Here is an 18604-nt window from a genome sequence, read left to right as displayed (position 1 = left end):
TTGCAATATCAGTGAAATATGTAAAGTTTTTTTTGCCCGTTAATTCATGAGTGACTACATTATTTCTGATTCCTGTTAAAGTAAAAGTTACAAAGAGTAAAATTTTGTTGGTAATTTCTTTGGGAGTCATGAGGTAAATTTGGTTATCTCGATTTACGGTTCCCCAGGATGATTGTAACAGCATTCTTGAGAAAAAAGTACGTTTGTACGGTACATCAAACATGAGTGGATTGTGTTCAGCTTTTCTGGTAAACCACAGTTAAAATCATATCTTTTGTGTTTTTATTTAATTTCCAAGTTGGTGGAAAATTTCTGTGTCATGTGTTGTTTCATTGTCACTTTATAGCATTACATGAAGACACATAATCAAACATTTAACAGTTTCAGAAGCTGAAAGTGTGTGGGTAGTATGATATAGACAAATGCTAACTTAGTGCCAAAAATAAGTGAAGACTTGCTTTCCATAAAGTTATATTATGCCTAAGCCTCTCTGTATTATCATTGGTATTCCTTGCAGTGGGTTATGTCCGTTCTATTTATTTCCCAGCCGTATACAGTGGAGTAATATACAGTCAGTTCTGCTTTAACGTGGTAGGTCCATTCTCGTGTCAGAAGAAAATTGAGTAATAACCATTTAAACTAATGGGGTTGGAATCGCTTTATAACTAATACACTTTAAAAGCTTGCACTTTAGGAACAGTGCCCCAATTTGTCAATTGTGTTATAGTGAATTTGCATTAATGAAATGCACGTTACTGCAGAATGACATGTAACAACTATGGAATAGTTCAATACAGAAGAAGGTCATCTACTTCATTGCTTTTTAAAAGAGCTAACCAAGACTCAATCCATTTAATCTACTTCCTTTTACTTTCTATATCCTTTGCAATTTTGCTATGATTGAGTCTTTAGCCAATTAATTTCATTTTTGAAAGTTAATCTTAGTAGACAGCATGGTGAAGAAGGTATTTGGTATGCTTGCCTTTATTGTTCAGTGCATTGAGTAAAGGAGTTGGGATGTCATGTTTTGGCTGTATAGGACATTGGTTAGTCTACTTTTGGATTACTGCATTCAATCCTGGCCTCCCTACTGTAGGAAGGATGTTGTGTAACAGGGTTCAGAAAAGGGTTCAGAAAGAATTTACAAGGATGTTGCCAGGGTTGGAGGGTTTGAACTAAAATGAGAGGCTGAATTGGCTGGAGCTATTTTGCCTAGATCATAGGAGGCTGAGAGATGACCTTATTGAGTTTTATAAAACCAGTTACTATGGGTCCTTGATAAGTATGTACCAGTCAGGCAGGGAGGAAGTTGTCGAGCGTGGGAGCTGTGGTTTACTAAGGAAGTTGAATCTCTTGTCAAGAGGAAGAAGGCGGCTTACGTTAGGATGAAATGTGATGGTTCATTTAGGGCACTTGAGAGTTACAGGTTAGTCAGGAAAGACCTAAAGAGAGAGCTAAGAGGAGTCAGGCAGGATCAAGAATAACACTAAGGCTTTTTATTGGTCTATTAGAATAAAATGACTAGAGTAAGATTAGGCCAATCAAGGATAGTAGTGGGAAGCTGTGCATGGAGTCAGAGGAGACCGGGGAAGCAGCAAATGAATACTTTTCGTCAGTATTCACACTCGAGAAAAAAATGTGGTTGAGGTGAATACTGAGATACAGACTACTCGACTAGATGGGATTGAGGTTCACAAGGAGGAGGTGTTAGCAATTCTGGAAAGTGTAAAAATAGATAAGTCCCTGGGCCAGATGGGATTTATTCCAAGATTCTCTGGGAAGCCAGGGAGGAGATTGCCAAGCTTTTGGCCTTGATCTTTATATCGTCATTGTCTACAGGAATCGTGCCAGAAGACTGGAGAATAGCAAATGTTGTTCCTTTGTTCAAGAAGGGGCGTAGAGACAACCCTGGAAATTATAGACCTGTGAGCCTTTCTTCAGAGTGGGTAAAGTGTTGGAAAGGGTTATCAGAGATAACTTAAGAGATTCCCTTCAAAGTGAGCAATCTTCCTAGATCTTCCTCCTTTGGAATTTTGTCAAAGAAAAATGCTGAGAATGCTGGAGATTTGAAATAAAAGCAGGAAGTCTGAGACTGAGCAAGTTTGGCGGCAGATTGCAAATTTCTCAAGTTGAATACTGCTCCCCCAAGTCCCCGTATATCAGAAACAGTGGGTCTCGTACCAGATATTGGAGAAGACTATATAAACCTCCAAATCTCTGAACACCTAATTATCACAACTAAGTTTCTTCTAAGTTGAGTGGCTGTGCAGCTGCTCTGAAGGTCCATGCAGGATGATCAGCATGCCAATGATGTTCCCAGCATTGACTTCTTATCTGGGATGTTGCTGCCATGCATGGATCTTGGAGGCCCATGCAGAAGAACCGAAACAGTTAGAGCGATTGTGAACCACAGGCCTCTGTTTTCTGTCCCTTAACGTGGAGGAGCCGGTGTTGGACTGGGGTGGACAAAGTTAAAAATCTCACAACACCAGGTTATAGTCCAACAGGTTTATTTGGAAGCGCTGGCTTTCTTAGCACTGCTCCTTCATCAAATAGTTATGGGGGGAACAGTGCTCCAAATAAACCTGTTGGATTATAATCTGACATTGTGTGATTTTTAATTCCGTCCTTTTAGGTGTTTTTTTGTTTCTGCTCTGCAACTAAGCATCCCTGCTGATAAATCTGGTATGGACTCTTAGAAAGCATACATAGAATGTCCAGTATGTACACATTTTACCCTCTCTTGTTACTCCAACAAAAAATTCAAAGGCAGTTTGCTCTGAACTTCATGCTAGCTCTCTTTAATCAGTGCATGGTTGTCTAAGTGGCTGTTAATTTTTCTCCAGAGTTTCTAGTATCATTCCCAGGCATTTGAACTAACTGACATGTAATTACCAGATTTACCTTTTTTCCCTTATTTTAAAAGCATGTACAACATTTCAGTTCTCTGACCATTCTCTCGTGCATTTTGCATAAGCTTTAGATATGATCTACTTCCCTGTAGAAGCCCTTCTCCTATCTGATTTTGACTATGATAGTTTATGTGGTGTAGAATGGTAAACATGTATGAGAGGGTAAATAGTTAATCCCTTTCATAAGATGTGTACTGAAAAAGATATGATTTTGCTGTACATACTTCACTCCTGACTGATAAAGATCAAACTAATGTTTCCTAAGACTTGGATGAAAAGTTATAAATTAGTTTATTAAGAAGTAAGATCAATAACAAAATTAAAACAAGCATTGTGTTTTTGCTGCATTTTAATACATTGAGTTTTAAAAACAAACTATTTTTTGCAATTTTTCTAAACAATTGGGATCTCATATTTTGTAGAACTCTTAAGTACAAAATTAACCATTTAAGTTCTCCATTAACCATCATTATCTTGTGATCCTCCACAAAAGGAACTAAACTTCCAAATTTCATTTGTGCTTGATTCCCGTAACCTTAGTTTGTATGGTACTGGATGGTCAGAAGTTGTAAATTGGTTGTAAAACGGTGAAAAACTAAGTTCACAGGTATTGGGACAATCACCTCAAAAGCAGAAAAGCCATTTATACAATTTCAAAGTAGTGAAGTTGGGCATCTTGCTCAAGGGAATAGGCCACATAAGACCATAAGACATAGGAGTGGAAGTAAGGCCATTCGGCTCATCAAGTCCACTCTGCCATTTAATCATGGCTGATGGGCATTTCAACTCCATTTACCCGCACTCTCCCCGTAGCCCTTAATTCCTTGTGAGATCAAGAACTTATCAATCTCTGCCTTGAAGACATTGAAATTCCTAGTTTCCACTGTGCTCTGTGGTCATGAATTCCACAGGCCCACCACTCTTTGGCTGAAGAAATGTCTTCTCATTTCCGTTTTAAATTGACCCCTTCTAATTCTAAGACTGTGCATACAGGTCCTAGTCTCCCTACCTAACGAAAACAAATTTCCAGCGTCCATCTTTCTAAGCCATGCGTTATCTTGTAAGTTTCTACTAGATCTCCCCTCAACCTTCTAAACTCTAATGAATACAATCCCAGGATCCTCAGCCATTCATCGTATGTTAGGCCTACCATTCCAGGGATCATCTGTGTGAATCTCTGCTGGACACGCTCCAGTACCAGTATGTCCTTCCTGCGATGTGGGGTCCAAAATTGGACACAGTATTCTAAATGGAGCCTAACTAGAGCTTTATAATGTTTGAGAAGCACATTGCTGCCATTATATTCCAACCCTCTTGAGATAAATGATGCCATTACATTTGCTTTCTTAACCATGGACTCGACCTTTAGAGAATCCTGGACTAGCACTCCCAGATCCCTTTTTCTTTGGCTTTCTGAATTTTCTTGCAGTTTAGAAAATAGTCCATGCCTGTATTCTATTTTCTAAAGTGCAAGACCTCGCATTTGCTCACGTTGAATTTCATCAGCCATTGCCTGGACCACTCTCCTAAACTCTCTAAATCTCTCTGCAGCCTGCCCACCACCTCAGTACTACCTGCCTGTCCGCCTAACTTCGTATCATCAGCGAATTTCATCCATTAATATATAAAGTGAAAACTGCGGCCCAAACACTGAACCCTGCAGGACACCACGTGTCACCAGCTGCCATTCTGAAAAAGAATCTTTTATCCCAACTCTCTGCCTTCTGTCAGACAGCCAATCCTCAATCCATGCCAGAGGATCCAAGCAATGCAATGACTATAAGCAGATATACATGTAATCAGTAGCATATTGATAAATATTAATTCTTCACCAAAAAAAAGCTTTGTTTCCTAACACTGAACAATCCTTAAACAAATGTCAGTGCTTATTTTGAAGTGGTGTCTGTGTTCCTGAATGTTCTTGACCCTGAATTTGAATACTGAGCTGTAAAGATAATATATTCCCCATAGAAATTGCAGGGAATTCATTCTTAGAAAATAGAAATTCACTGGAGTAGTCTTAAAAAAAAATTAAATTGTTCAACTTAATCACATCTGAGAAAGTGGTCACTAGATTTGTACTCAGCAGGGAACCAGCCTAACCACGGCAGATAGATATCTGCAAGTGTGGAGAGGAGCTTTTCTCCAATGTTGTTCATCTGTTAGCTTTCAGTATTGTTGACATCGAGGAACGAAAGTGTCATGTCAATAAAAGCAGTGTTTGTAGAGTGTAGGTTCATTGTAACTTGTAAATTTAGAAGCAGTACATGTTTACATGGCTTGACTTTGATTTGTGCAGAGTAATTTGTCTTGTTATGAACTGATAATGATCTACTAGGGATGGGAGAGCAGAGGAAAGAGAGTATTGCACTTTTAATCCACAATAGACGACATTTCTTTTTGTGTGACACTTCTCTAGTTTTCATTTCCTCCCTAATTTTGATTTATTGTCTTATTTGTGATCTAACAAGTGATTGCGGGCAATTGTTTGTTCAGATTTGTCTCCAAGTCCTGTATCTTTCTATCTCTGTAGCAATGTTTTCTCTGGCTAAACTGTTGGATTTACTGTCTCCCCATCAAACAGTGTGTGTGCTTTTACTCAATCTGAGATTTATGACCTTGACAAATAATTGGGGAAAACCCTTTAATTTTGTGTAGAGAGATATTGTGATGTATTAATTCATGTTATTTTCGTAGACTGAAATGGTTAATTTGATGGATGTCTGTTTTCTTGTGCTCAGAATTGTTTTAGCTGTTGCTAAGGTGTCTTCTATTCATTGCGGGGCTCATTATGATGCTGACTGCTTGTTTTGTTTTATCACTGAGGGAACATGGAGTGCTGCAGCACAGCAACCAAAAGTGTTTTGACCTTGTTTTAATCAAACAAAATTGTTTTAAATGTACTTGACTGTTTTTCTTCCATGCTTATGATCCACATATTTGCATATCACAGTCATTGAGAAGTTTGAGTTAAGAAAATCTTGTCAACCTTAAAGACATACAGTTACAGTTAAAGGTAATTATGAGGGCATGAGAGAGGAACTGACGAAAATAAACTGGAAGCAGAGCCTAGAAGGGAAGACAGTAGAGCAAAAATGGCAGGGGTTTGTGGGTAAAATTGAGGACACTGTACAGAGGTTCATCCCCAAGAAGAGAAAGATTATCTGGGGAGGGGCTAGACGGCCATGACTGACAAAGGAAGTCAGGAAATCTATCAAAGAAAGTGGCCAAGAGCACTGGGAAATCAGAAGATTGGGAAGGCTACAAAAACAAACAGAGGATAACAAAGAGAGAAATAAGGAAGGTGAGGATCAAATATGAAGGTGGGCTAGCCAGTAATATTAGAAATGATAGTAAAAGCTCTTTCAATACATAAGAAACAAACGACAGGCAAGAGTAGACATTGGGCCACTTCAAACTGATGCTGGAAGCCTAGTGATAGGAGATAAGGAAATAGCAGGAGAACTTAATAAGTACTTTGCGTCAGTCTTCACAGTGGAAAACATGAGTAATATCCCAACAATTAAAGGGAGTCAGGGGGCTGAGTTGAGTATGGTTGCCATTACAAAAGAGAAAGTGCTAGAAAAGCTAAAAGGTCTTAAAATTGATAAATCTCCTGGCCCTGATGGGTTACATCCTAGAGTTCTGAGGGAGGTGGCTGAGGAAATAGCGGAACCGTTGGTTGAGATCTTTCAAAAGTCACTGGAGTCAGGAAAAGTCCCGGATGATTGGAAGATCGCTGTTGTAACCCCCTTGTTCAAGAAAGGATCAATGCAAAAGATGGAAAATTATAGGCCAATTAACCTAATCCCTGGTTGTTGGTAAAATTCTAGAATCCATCATTAAGGATGAAGTTTCTAAATTCTTGGAAGAGCAGGGTCGGATTAGAACAAGTCAACATGGATTTAGTAAGGGGAGGTCGTGTCTGACAAACCTGTTGGAGTTCTTTGAAGAGGTGACAAGTAGGTTAGACCGGGGAAACCCAGTGGATGTGGTCTACCTAGACTTCCAAAAGGCCTTTGATAAGGTGCCACACGGGAGGCTGCTGAGCAAGGTGAGGGCCCATGGTGTTCGAGGTGAGCTACTGGCATGGATTGAGGATTGGCTGTCTGACACAAGGCAGAGAGTTGGGATAAAAGGTTCATTTTCGGAATGGCAGCCGGTGACAAGCGGTGTCCCGCAGGGTTCAGTGTTGGGGCCGCAGCTGTTCACGTTATATATTAATGATCTGGATGAAGGGACTGGGGGCATTCTAGCGAAGTTTACCGATGATACAAAGATAGGTGGACAGGCAGGTAGTACTGAGGAAGTGGGGAGGCTGCAGAAGGATCTAGACAGTTTGGAGGAGTGGTCCAGGAAATGGCTGATGGAATTCAATGTGAGCAAATGCGAGGTCTTGCACTTTGGAAAAAAGAATAGAAGCATAGATTACTTTCTAAACGGTGAGAAAATTTGTAAAGCCAAAGTACAGAGGGATCTGGGAGTGCTAGTTGAGGATTCTCTAAAGGTAAACATGCTGGTAGAGTCCATGATTAAAAAAGCGAATGCAATGTTGTCAATTATCTCGAGGGTTGGAATATAAAAGCACTGTTGTGCTACTGAGACTTTATAAAGCTCTGGTTAGGCCCCATTTGGAGTATTGTGTCCAGTTTTGGTCCCCACACCTCAGGAAGGCCATACTGGCACTGGAGCGTGTCCAGCGGAGATTGTATTCATTGGTGTTTAGAAGATTAAGGGGTGATCTAATAGAAACTTACAAGATAATACATGGCTTGGAGAGGGTGGACCCTAGGAAATTGTTTCCGTTAGGCGAGGAGACTAGGACCCGTGAACACAGCATTAGAATTAGAGGGGGTAAATTCAGAACAGAAATGTGGAGACATTTCAGCCAGAGAGTGGTGAGCCTGTGGAATTTATTGCCATAGAGTGCAGTGGAGGCTGGGACGCTAACTGTCTTCAAGGCAGAAATTGATAAATTCTTGATGTCACAAGGAATTAAGGGCTACGGGGAGAATGCGGGTAAGTGGAGTTGAAATGCCCATCAGCCATGATTGAATGGCGGAGTGGACTCGATGGGCCGAATGGCCTTCCTTCCACTCCTATGTCTTATGGTCTTACATACAGCATTTCTAGAAGCTAACTCGGGTCTTGTCAGCACAGAATGTATAATACCAGCATGAAGTTGAACGTAATACTTTCATGTAGTCATGTGGCCGTCTGTTGTTTCATAAATTAGAGGCTAACTGCATAGTTGCAAAGATATTTTGGGATGGCAAAGGTATTCTGAATGTGACTAAGTATTAAATGTGAGTCCCAGAGGATGGATTTAAGGTGCAATATGTTTTTACAAACTGTTTACTGAGTCTCAGATGAAGCAAGTGATTGCAGAGTCATCATTTTATGGTGTTGATTTATTTCCTAGAACACTCGATGACGAGAATCCTAGCACAGAATCCTACTCATACAGAAAGGAAACAATTTTTGTTGATAAATAAACTAGAAATCACTTTGTTAAAGGACTTGTTATACTCCTTGTTCTACAGCTAAGCAGTTGGCAACTTACACTGTACCCCTGAAATTGAGATTCTCAAAGGTGCTGAAACAATAGGCTTCAATTTCATGAGCAGAACTACAGCATACTTTCAGAGGAAAGAGAATTGTCTAAGATTGACACAGAATCGGATGTTAATTTGTGTATATTAGAACTGATATTGTTGGTGGGGAAGATTTCTTTTATTAATTGTCAAATGTTTGTGTTGATAACTAGAAATCAAGCTGCTTGAGGTAACAAATCAGTCTGGATCTGTTTCAACAAATGTAAAAGGAACCTGTGAAGAAACTTTTTGCTTTACATTTTGAGACAAAATATACAACACCACGATCATATTCTGGGGCTGTTCAAACATTATAGCAAGGTCTGATAGACCCTGAGAAAATAGTAGGACAGTGGTGTACAAGCAAAGTACTGCAGATGCTGAAATTTTAAAACTAAACGCACAATGCTGGAGAAACTCCAAAAGATCTTGCAGCATGTGTGAAGAGGGAAAGAGTTAATTTTTTGAGTCCAATATGACCACCTTCAGAACTTTTCTGAAGTTTTGGAATTCAGTATTGAGTGCTTGGTGTTGTAAAATGCCTTAGCAGAAAATGAGGTGTTGTGCTTCGTTGGAACAATGCAGTAGGCCCAAGACAAATATCATGAGAGTAAGGGGGTTTATTGAAGTGGTAAGCAACTGGAATGTTGGAGTCATTCCTATGACTGAGCAAAGATGTTCAAAGAATGGTCATCTAGTTTGTGTTTGGTCTTGCCAGTGTAAAGGAGACCTCATTGAATAGCAGGTTTAGTAGTCTAGATTGAATGAAGTATAGTGTAGGTGAAACATTGCTTCACCAGGAAACTGTGGTTAGAGCCTTGGAAAATGAAGAAATGAGCAGGGGATTTCATGTCGAAGGTGCCATGGGGTGGGTGAAGACATGTTAGGAGTGATGCAAAAGTGGACCAGGTTGTCGTGGAGGGAATGGTTCCTGCTAAATGCTCACAGTGGAGGGGGGAGAAAGATGTGTTTGGTGATATCCTGCTGGAGGTGTCAGAAGTGGTGGAGGATGATTCTTTGGACGCAAAGATGCATGAGGTGGAAAATGAGGACAAGAGAAACCCTGTTGTTGTGGAAAAGGGGGAAAAGGGTGAGGGCAGAAGTGAGGGAACTGGAATGAACATTGTTGAGGGTCCTGTTAACCAAAGTGGAGTGGGGGGGGCATCCTCAATTGAAGAAAAAGGACATCGTGTCAGAGGCATCTGGTGGAAGGTCCCAAAGTTGGAATAGTTGTGACAGGGGCTGAAAAACTGGGAAAGTGGAATAGAATGCTTGCAAGAAGTAAGATGTGAGGAAGTGTAGTTGAGGTAATTCATAGAAATCATAGAATCCCTACAGTGTGGAAACAGGCCATTGGGCCCAACAAGTTCACACCAACCCTCCGAAGAGTAATCCACCCAGACCCATTCCCCAACCCTATAACTGTACGCTTACCCCTGACTAATGCACCTAACCCACACATCCCTTAATGCTTTGGGAAATTTAGCATGGCCAGTTCACTTAACCTGCACATCTTTGGATTATGGGAGGAAACCCACTCGGCCACTGGGAAGATTTGCAAACTCCACAGAGACAGTCGCTCAAGTCTGGAATTGAACCGGGTCCCTGGTACTGAAGTAGCAATGCTAACTACTGAGCCATCGTGCTGCCCATAATTGTGGAAGTTGATTGGAGGCTTATAATGGATGTTAGAAGTGGACAGCCTATCCCCAAAAATGGAAACAGGAGTTGAGGAATGGGTCAGAGACGGACCAGGTGAGGACGATGTGGCTGGGAAAGCAAGCTTGGGCAAAATACCTTATCCAATACGAGAAGAGAGATAGAAAACAACAAAGGTGTACAAGCCAAAACACTCAAATCAAATTTGAACTGAAACAGAGTCGTATCAAAATTTTAACGCTCTTTCTCTCTTCCCAGATATTGCCAGATCAAGTGGCTTTCTCCAGCATTTTTTGTTTGTTGTAGTAGAACAGGAGAGTTGTATTGCTTGGTGTCTGCTGTTGAAGGCACTTTATCATTGTTAATAAATCTGGCATGAATCTGAAATAGTAGAGATCAAAATGCCATAACAACGGATGACAAAAGCTACTGTGTTGGGTATTGCTGGTGGAATCGAGATGCCATAGCCATTGGTCTAAACTATAATCAAGAGGAATTTCATCTATGATAGACTTTTGCAATGTTTTATGCATCCATTTCAATAACAGACAAAATGTTTTCATTGGCTTCTGTGTGGTCAGGTTGAAATTTTAGGGTGGGCAGTGAATAGTTGTAGTGCATTGTAAATCCTTTGATTGGAGTCTAGCTCTTTAAGTTGGGAAATAGGAAGTGAATGCATTGGGTTGTTTTAAGATGTGAGAGTAGAAAGAGGAGGCAGAATTAAGCTCTGAAGGGAGCTAAAGGAAAATGTCTTGTACTGCTGTACTTTTCTGTTGTGATTTCATTTCACTTTGCCAAGATAATTGAAGATTGCAATTGTTCTCTGTTTCTGCAGTTTCCAGATGTTACTGGCTATGTGGGATTTGCAAACCTTCCCAATCAGGTCCATCGGAAATCAGTGAAGAAAGGATTTGAATTCACGCTGATGGTAGTTGGTATGTTATGCTGCCTATTGAGATTATAATTACAGGTGCATTCTTGTACAGTCTGTTTAATTTTCATTGCTGCTGAGTATTGTTTGAAATAATGATATTCATGAATATTAAGGGAGTTGTGGTAAATCTTAGAAATGTAAAATTAAAAAAAAAATTCAACAGCAGTCGTCGTTTATAAATGTAATTCAGATGTGAATGAGGTGGAGGACAATGCCCATTAACACTCAAATGCTTGACATCTAAAAATGCCATTCTTATTTTTGTTGTCATACTTCCCACAGCAACAAACTCTGAAGTGGTTTTGTTGTTGTCTTGAATGGGTGCAGCCATCGGGAAGTGACCATAGAGTGCGTGAGTTTAAAGATGAAATCAATTTTTATATGAATAGAAACCAGTTTTTTAATATCTTTTTATAAGAAATCATGTTATTCATTCATCTCAATTTGCATGTTGAACTAGAATGAACATTAAAACTCCAACCTGCTCTAAATTTCCCATGCACGCACAGAGAGTGAGAGACAGTCAAAACAAAAACTGGGTATAAAGAGTGGAGATTGAACTGCCTTCTCAATCTGTGGTCCCTGTTCATGGATTCTTTTGGTTTATCAGGATGTGCTTTTCTGTGATCCTCCTCCTGCTTTGCAGGAGGTACAGGTTGGTGGGTTGACATTTATAAAGTTCTAGCTTACTAATTAAGAGCCATAGCTTACACCAACTGTAGAGAGAAGAGACTGCTCCTAGCCTTGTAGAGATCTCATTCATACTCTCAAACTGTTCCCTGTCTGGGGGCCAATTACATAATTGGTAGTGTTCTTTAGTCTGAGCCAGGAGGTCTGGGTTGAAGTCCCACCTGTTCCAGGGATGTGTACTATCCTTGGATGGATTGATTAGAAAATAGCTCCATAATTGTATGCAGGTAGAATTGCTTTGAAGTAATGTGACCTATCATCAATCAGCACTTGTTGCTGACCGAAGCTTTATTCGTACACACCCCTTGACTTCAACAAACAACGCTTCCACTCTTCCTTGACAGCAGCTGTGTAAACAACTCTTACAGTGCATCGTCAGGTTACTTTTAAAAAGTGTAGCAGTCCTTCAACAATCCTTGATTTTTAAAACCGTTCTTTTCCCAATTCAGTCCACAATCAAATTTACAGGAAAAAGTAAGATGATACAGTCTTTACATGATAGATTGGTAGGGCTGTTGACACATCTAAGATGTATATTGCTAATAACTGATAGTGGTAAAGTGGAGTGCTAACAGGCCATGTAAGTTTGGTAGCAATTGCTTTCGTCTGCACTGGCCCAGTTGAATGCTGAATTATTGCTGTCACTAATATATCGCTCCTTCATGGTCCTTATTGTTGCTACAAGTAGAATAATTATTAATCTCTATTGTTTGTGTTGATGAAAGCTTAAACCTTGTTCAATCAATAATTTACTACGTTTTAGTAGGTTATTCATGCCATAATTACTATTGAACAACCTCTGGTCCTGACAAATTGCATTCTTTCAGAGAATGTGTAAAAACTATGATTTCCCAACAAGTTACTTTTTGAAAATTTGTAGAAATTAATTCCATACGTATGCTATAATTGTTATTTCACATTCTGTGGTGATTTATATTCCTTTTTTAAACTTTGATTCCAGTAGTTAAACACAGCATGCCACCAGTTTCTCCAGGGCAGTAAGGGATGGGTAATGAGTGCTGCTCTTGCTAGTGACACCAGCATCACAGTAAAGAATAAATCAAAACTTTCTACATTGCTGTTTGTGAGAGTTCCTCAGTCTGTTTGCCAGTCAGTCTGATCAGTTGGACAAGGTAAAAACAATGACTGCAGATGCTGGAAACCAGATTCTGGATCAGTGGTGCTGGAAGAGCACAGCAATTCAGGCAGCATCCGAGGACAGGCAAAATCGACGTTTCGGGCAAAAGCCCTTCATCAGGAATAAAGGCAGAGAGCCTGAAGCATGGAGAGATAGGCTAGAGGAGGGTGGGGGTGGGAGAGAGTGGCATAGAGTACAATAGGTCAGTGGGGAAGGAGATGAAGGTGATAGGTCAGGGAGGAGAGGGTGGAGTGGATAGGTGGAAAAGGAGCTGGGCAGGTCGGACAAGTCCGGACAGGTCAGGGGATCGAGTTTCTGGAGGTTAGAAGCTAGGATGAGGTGGGGGAAGGGGAAATGAGGAAACTGTTAAAATCCACATTGATGCCCTGGGGTTGAAGTGTTCCGAGGCGGAAGATGAGGCGTTCTTCCTCCAGGCGTCTGGTGGTGAGGGAGCGGCGGTGGAGGAGGCCCAGCACCTCCATATCCTCGGCAGAGTGGGAGGGGGAGTTGAAATGTTGAGCCACTGGGCGATGTGGTTGATTGGTGCGGGTGTCTCGGAGATGTTCCCTAAAGCGCTCTGCTAGGAGGCGTCCAGTCTCCCCAATGTAGAGGAGACCGCATCGGGAGCAACGGATACAATAGATGATATTAGTGGATGTGCAGGTAAAACTTTGATGGATGTGGAAAGCTCCTTTGGGGCCTTGGATGGAGGTGAGGGAGGAGGTGTGGGCGCAGGTTTTACAGTTCCTGCGGTGGCAGGGGAAAGTGCCAGGATGGGAGGGTGGGTCGTAGGGGGGCGTGGACCTGACCAGGCAGTCACGGAGGGAACGGTCTTTGCGGAAGGCGGAGAGGGGTGGGGAGGGAAATATATCCCTGGTGGTGGGGTCTGTTTGGAGGTGGTGGAAATGTCGGCGGATGATTTGGTTTATGCGAAGGTTGGTAGGGTGGAAGGTGAGCACCAGGGGCGTTCTGTCCTTGTTGCGGTTGGAGGGGTTGGGTCTGAGGGCGGAGGTGCGGGATGTGGATGAGATGCGTTGGAGGGCATCTTTAACCACGTGGGAAGGGAAATTGCGGTCTCTAAAGAAGGAGGCCATCTGGTGTGTTCTATGGTGGAACCGCTCCTCCTGGGAGCAGATACGGCGGAGGCGGAGGAATTGGGAATACGGGATGGCATTTTTGCAAGAGGTAGGGTGGGAAGAGGTGTAATCCAGGTAGCTGTGGGAGTCGGTGGGTTTGTAGAAGATGTCAGTGTCAAGTCGGTCGTCACTGATGGAGATGGAGAGGTCCAGGAAGGGGAGGGAGGTGTCAGAGATGGTCCAGGTAAATTTAAGGTCAGGGTGGAATGTGTTGGTGAAGTTGATGAATTGCTCAACCTCCTCGCGGGAGCACGAGGTGGCGCCAATGCAGTCATCAATGTAGCGGAGGAAGAGGTGGGGAGTGGTGCCGGTGTAATTACGGAAGATCAACTGCTCTACGTAGCCAACAAAGAGACAGGCATAGCTGGGGCCCATACGTGTGCCCATGGCTACCCCTTTGGTCTGGAGGAAGTGGGAGGATTCAAAGGAGAAATTGTTAAGGGTGAGGACCAGTTCGGCCAAACGAATGAGAGTGTCGGTGGAGGGGTACTGTTGGGAACGTCTGGAGAGGAAAAAACGGAGGGCTTGGAGGCCCTGGTCATGGCGGATGGAGGTGTAGAGGGATTGGATATCCAATCCCTCTACACCTCCATCCGCCATGACCAGGGCCTCCAAGCCCTCCGTTTTTTCCTCTCCAGACGTTCCCAACAGTACCCCTCCACCGACACTCTCATTCGTTTGGCCGAACTGGTCCTCACCCTTAACAATTTCTCCTTTGAATCCTCCCACTTCCTCCAGACCAAAGGGGTAGCCATGGGCACACGTATGGGCCCCAGCTATGCCTGTCTCTTTGTTGGCTACGTAGAGCAGTTGATCTTCCGTAATTACACCGGCACCACTCCCCACCTCTTCCTCCGCTACATTGATGACTGCATTGGCGCCACCTCGTGCTCCCGCGAGGAGGTTGAGCAATTCATCAACTTCACCAACACATTCCACCCTGACCTTAAATTTACCTGGACCATCTCTGACACCTCCCTCCCCTTCCTGGACCTCTCCATCTCCATCAGTGACGACCGACTTGACACTGACATCTTCTACAAACCCACCGACTCCCACAGCTACCTGGATTACACCTCTTCCCACCCTACCTCTTGCAAAAATGCCATCCCGTATTCCCAATTCCTCCGCCTCCGCCGTATCTGCTCCCAGGAGGAGCGGTTCCACCATAGAACACACCAGATGGCCTCCTTCTTTAGAGACCGCAATTTCCCTTCCCACGTGGTTAAAGATGCCCTCCAACGCATCTCATCCACATCCCGCACCTCCGCCCTCAGACCCAACCCCTCCAACCGCAACAAGGACAGAACGCCCCTGGTGCTCACCTTCCACCCTACCAACCTTCGCATAAACCAAATCATCCGCCGACATTTCCGCCACCTCCAAACAGACCCCACCACCAGGGATATATTTCCCTCCCCACCCCTCTCCGCCTTCCGCAAAGACCGTTCCCTCCGTGACTACCTGGTCAGGTCCACGCCCCCCTACGACCCACCCTCCCATCCTGGCACTTTCCCCTGCCACCGCAGGAACTGTAAAACCTGCGCCCACACCTCCTCCCTCACCTCCATCCAAGGCCCCAAAGGAGCTTTCCACATCCATCAAAGTTTTACCTGCACATCCACTAATATCATCTATTGTATCCGTTGCTCCCGATGCGGTCTCCTCTACATTGGGGAGACTGGACGCCTCCTAGCAGAGCGCTTTAGGGAACATCTCCGAGACACCCGCACCAATCAACCACATCGCCCAGTGGCTCAACATTTCAACTCCCCCTCCCACTCTGCCGAGGATATGGAGGTGCTGGGCCTCCTCCACCGCCGCTCCCTCACCACCAGACGCCTGGAGGAAGAACGCCTCATCTTCCGCCTCGGAACACTTCAACCCCAGGGCATCAATGTGGATTTTAACAGTTTCCTCATTTCCCCTTCCCCCACCTCATCCTAGCTTCTAACCTCCAGAAACTCGATCCCCTGACCTGTCCGGACTTGTCCGACCTGCCCAGCTCCTTTTCCACCTATCCACTCCACCCTCTCCTCCCTGACCTATCACCTTCATCTCCTTCCCCACTGACCTATTGTACTCAGTTGGACAGCCTGTCTGCTTTCTGTTGCGGTGTTAGATGACAAAAGCAACAAATTGAAACATGGAAAAGACAAACTCTATGCTCTGGACTTCACTAAATCTTTGTGGGCAGCTTTGCTTAGTCAGCAGTGAATGTCATTGTTTTGATGTTGGCTGCAAAATCCGGGCCATTATTGATAATTGGGCACGGTACACATCTTCTATTTGCATATCTTAATTCATGTTGTTTGAGATTTTAACACACATTCTTTGTTTCTGTAAAAAGTCACATTAACGTTGTTTAAACAATTTTATACTCTGTGTGGTTTCACTGTAGTTGCAATTCTATGGCTGTGTGATGTTTGAGATGTCTTCTCCCTGTTAGTTGCTATCTTGCATTCATGACAAGAACTTTCAAAGGCTATGTATAATGCCATGCGCTTTTTCGTAGTAATTGAAAAATATAATTTATTAGTGATCTTTTTAGCTAATATCAGATTTTGTGTAAGACACCAAAAGTGTTTCTGATTTTACTTTGTAGCAGTCCAAATGATACTGAAAAGTGTCCATAACTTGCTTTTAACTCAGAGCAAATTGAGAGTTATATTCACTTAGTCTTGTGTAATTCAACCATTGTAATTTGAAATATTACATTAGTCAGATTGTTTATAGCTCACTATCACCAGTGTAATGTAGGAGATCTCCATCTGGGATAAAATATTTTAAGTTACCAGAATACAATTTCTGTCACTCTGGTAAATAAATTGAACAGCACCAATTGTTTCTTTCTGTTCATTTATTTTTAATGCCTTTTTCTTTATATTTGTATATAATTTCATTTGCCTTGCATTTTCTCACTATTATTTTGCCATGTTTCTTCTCTCAGGTGAGTCTGGTCTTGGAAAGTCAACATTAATCAACAGCCTGTTCCTCACTGACCTCTACCCTGAGCGCTATGTACCTGGGGCTGCAGGTGAGTCAATTATTGGAGAGTTTCATCAAATTATATCTCTCAAACATGGGAATGGTATCACAATAACAATTTTAAGATCAATATACAACCGTATTAAGATTTAATTGCTGGTTTCTGTTGTGTTAGTAGAAATTGAAACAGACATTCAGAAGTTTTAGTTGGGCCGCTGTGTGGTCTGTGCTCCTTTATGGCTATTTAGGAGATCCATCCTGAAATATGTTTATGTATTGATATATACTGAGGGTTGTATGACAGTCTGTAGTTAAATAGCCAACCTGCTCTTGCAATCTGGGTTCATACTGGCAGAATAGATGTTTGACACTGGAGGGCTACAGGTGAATTACACCTGCACCCCAGAAACAAACTTTTCTCATGAAGGAGAAGTGAAAAGAAAGAATCATTTTGCTGTCAGGAAAGGTTTATAGCTGCAGTGCATTTGGAGTTGCTGTTTGTGGTTTTCCTAAAGTGTTTCAGCCTTGTTTGGATTTATAGGTCAAGGCTGATGAGCTGTCTGTCATGCTGAAATCCTGTTGCTGAGTGTAATGTGATAGCTATAGTACTGGTTATCAAAACTTCTCCATGTGTTTGGAATTAATGTGATCTTTTCAAAATATCATTGTTTTTCTCAGATAATTTGATAATTTCCTGCAGCAAAGGCGTTGTGAGGTAGTGCCATGTTAACTAAACATTTATGTTGGACCCTTTTCCCATATTTCTAAAACTCAAACACCCTCCTCAAAACACAAAAGTGGTGAACATATAATGAACAACAAATATGTAATCAGGTGGGAATAACTTATTCTCCAGAGTAGTGTGATTTACATGTGTACAAATTGATGTGATGATTCAGATAATATTTTGCCTTGAATTTGGCTTATGGTCCCTGATTCCTTTCAGCACACCCTGACTGATATATGAATTTCTTGCAAGTTGCAAATCTGCATGTTTGAGGAATATAGTCTTGATAGGAATATGTTTACATTCATGTGGCTAATGGTAATTTGTAGTTTGCATAAATCAGGATAACACCTGTCTTAACTAATTTCATGTGGAGTTGACCTCAGAACCAACACTTTGCAGGAGAGAGACCATTAGTTTTTTCAACCCCCCCCCCCCCCCCCCCCCCCCCCCCCCCCCCACTTAATTCTTTCATTCCACAGTGCAGGCATGCCAGCCTACACCCAAAATGATTTGAGGATTTGGACACAGTCAAGTATGCGAAGCCACACTTAAATTTAGGAATCAGTGTAACAAAACAGATCATGGTATACTGATTACGTATAATTACGTAACTCCCACTTTTCTCAAGTGATTACATTTTTAGCGACAGACAGAAATATAACAGGACCCTGAACACTGCTGCTTATGACTTTAAATCTTTTCCTTCAGAATTAACAAGGAAATAAATAAGCCATAAGTGTTTAAGAATAGATAAATTTCACCCATAGTACAACGAGCTATAAAGAGCCAAAGAAGGATCTAGCTGATAAATACTTTTCTTTAA

The 18604-nt window shown here is 42.2% G+C and overlaps 1 protein-coding gene across 1 annotated transcript in view; it reads left to right on the top strand.

Moving 5' to 3' along the window:
• Positions 1-18604, top strand: part of LOC122562810 (septin-2) — a 140922-nt gene that overhangs the window by 15749 nt on the left and 106569 nt on the right. The window contains exons 4-5 of the mRNA XM_043716054.2: positions 11001-11100; positions 17014-17100. Coding sequence (XP_043571989.1) covers positions 11001-11100; positions 17014-17100 — 187 coding nt within the window. The remainder of the gene's footprint in view (positions 1-11000; positions 11101-17013; positions 17101-18604) is intronic.

The sequence above is a fragment of the Chiloscyllium plagiosum genome, unplaced genomic scaffold (genome assembly GCF_037043375.1).
Source record: "Chiloscyllium plagiosum isolate Xiang-an unplaced genomic scaffold, Cpla_swu_hap1 HiC_scaffold_24, whole genome shotgun sequence".
Classification (NCBI taxonomy): Eukaryota; Metazoa; Chordata; class Chondrichthyes; order Orectolobiformes; family Hemiscylliidae; genus Chiloscyllium; species Chiloscyllium plagiosum.
Note: the sequence above shows the minus strand (reverse complement) of the source record. Positions and strands in the feature narration are given on the sequence as shown.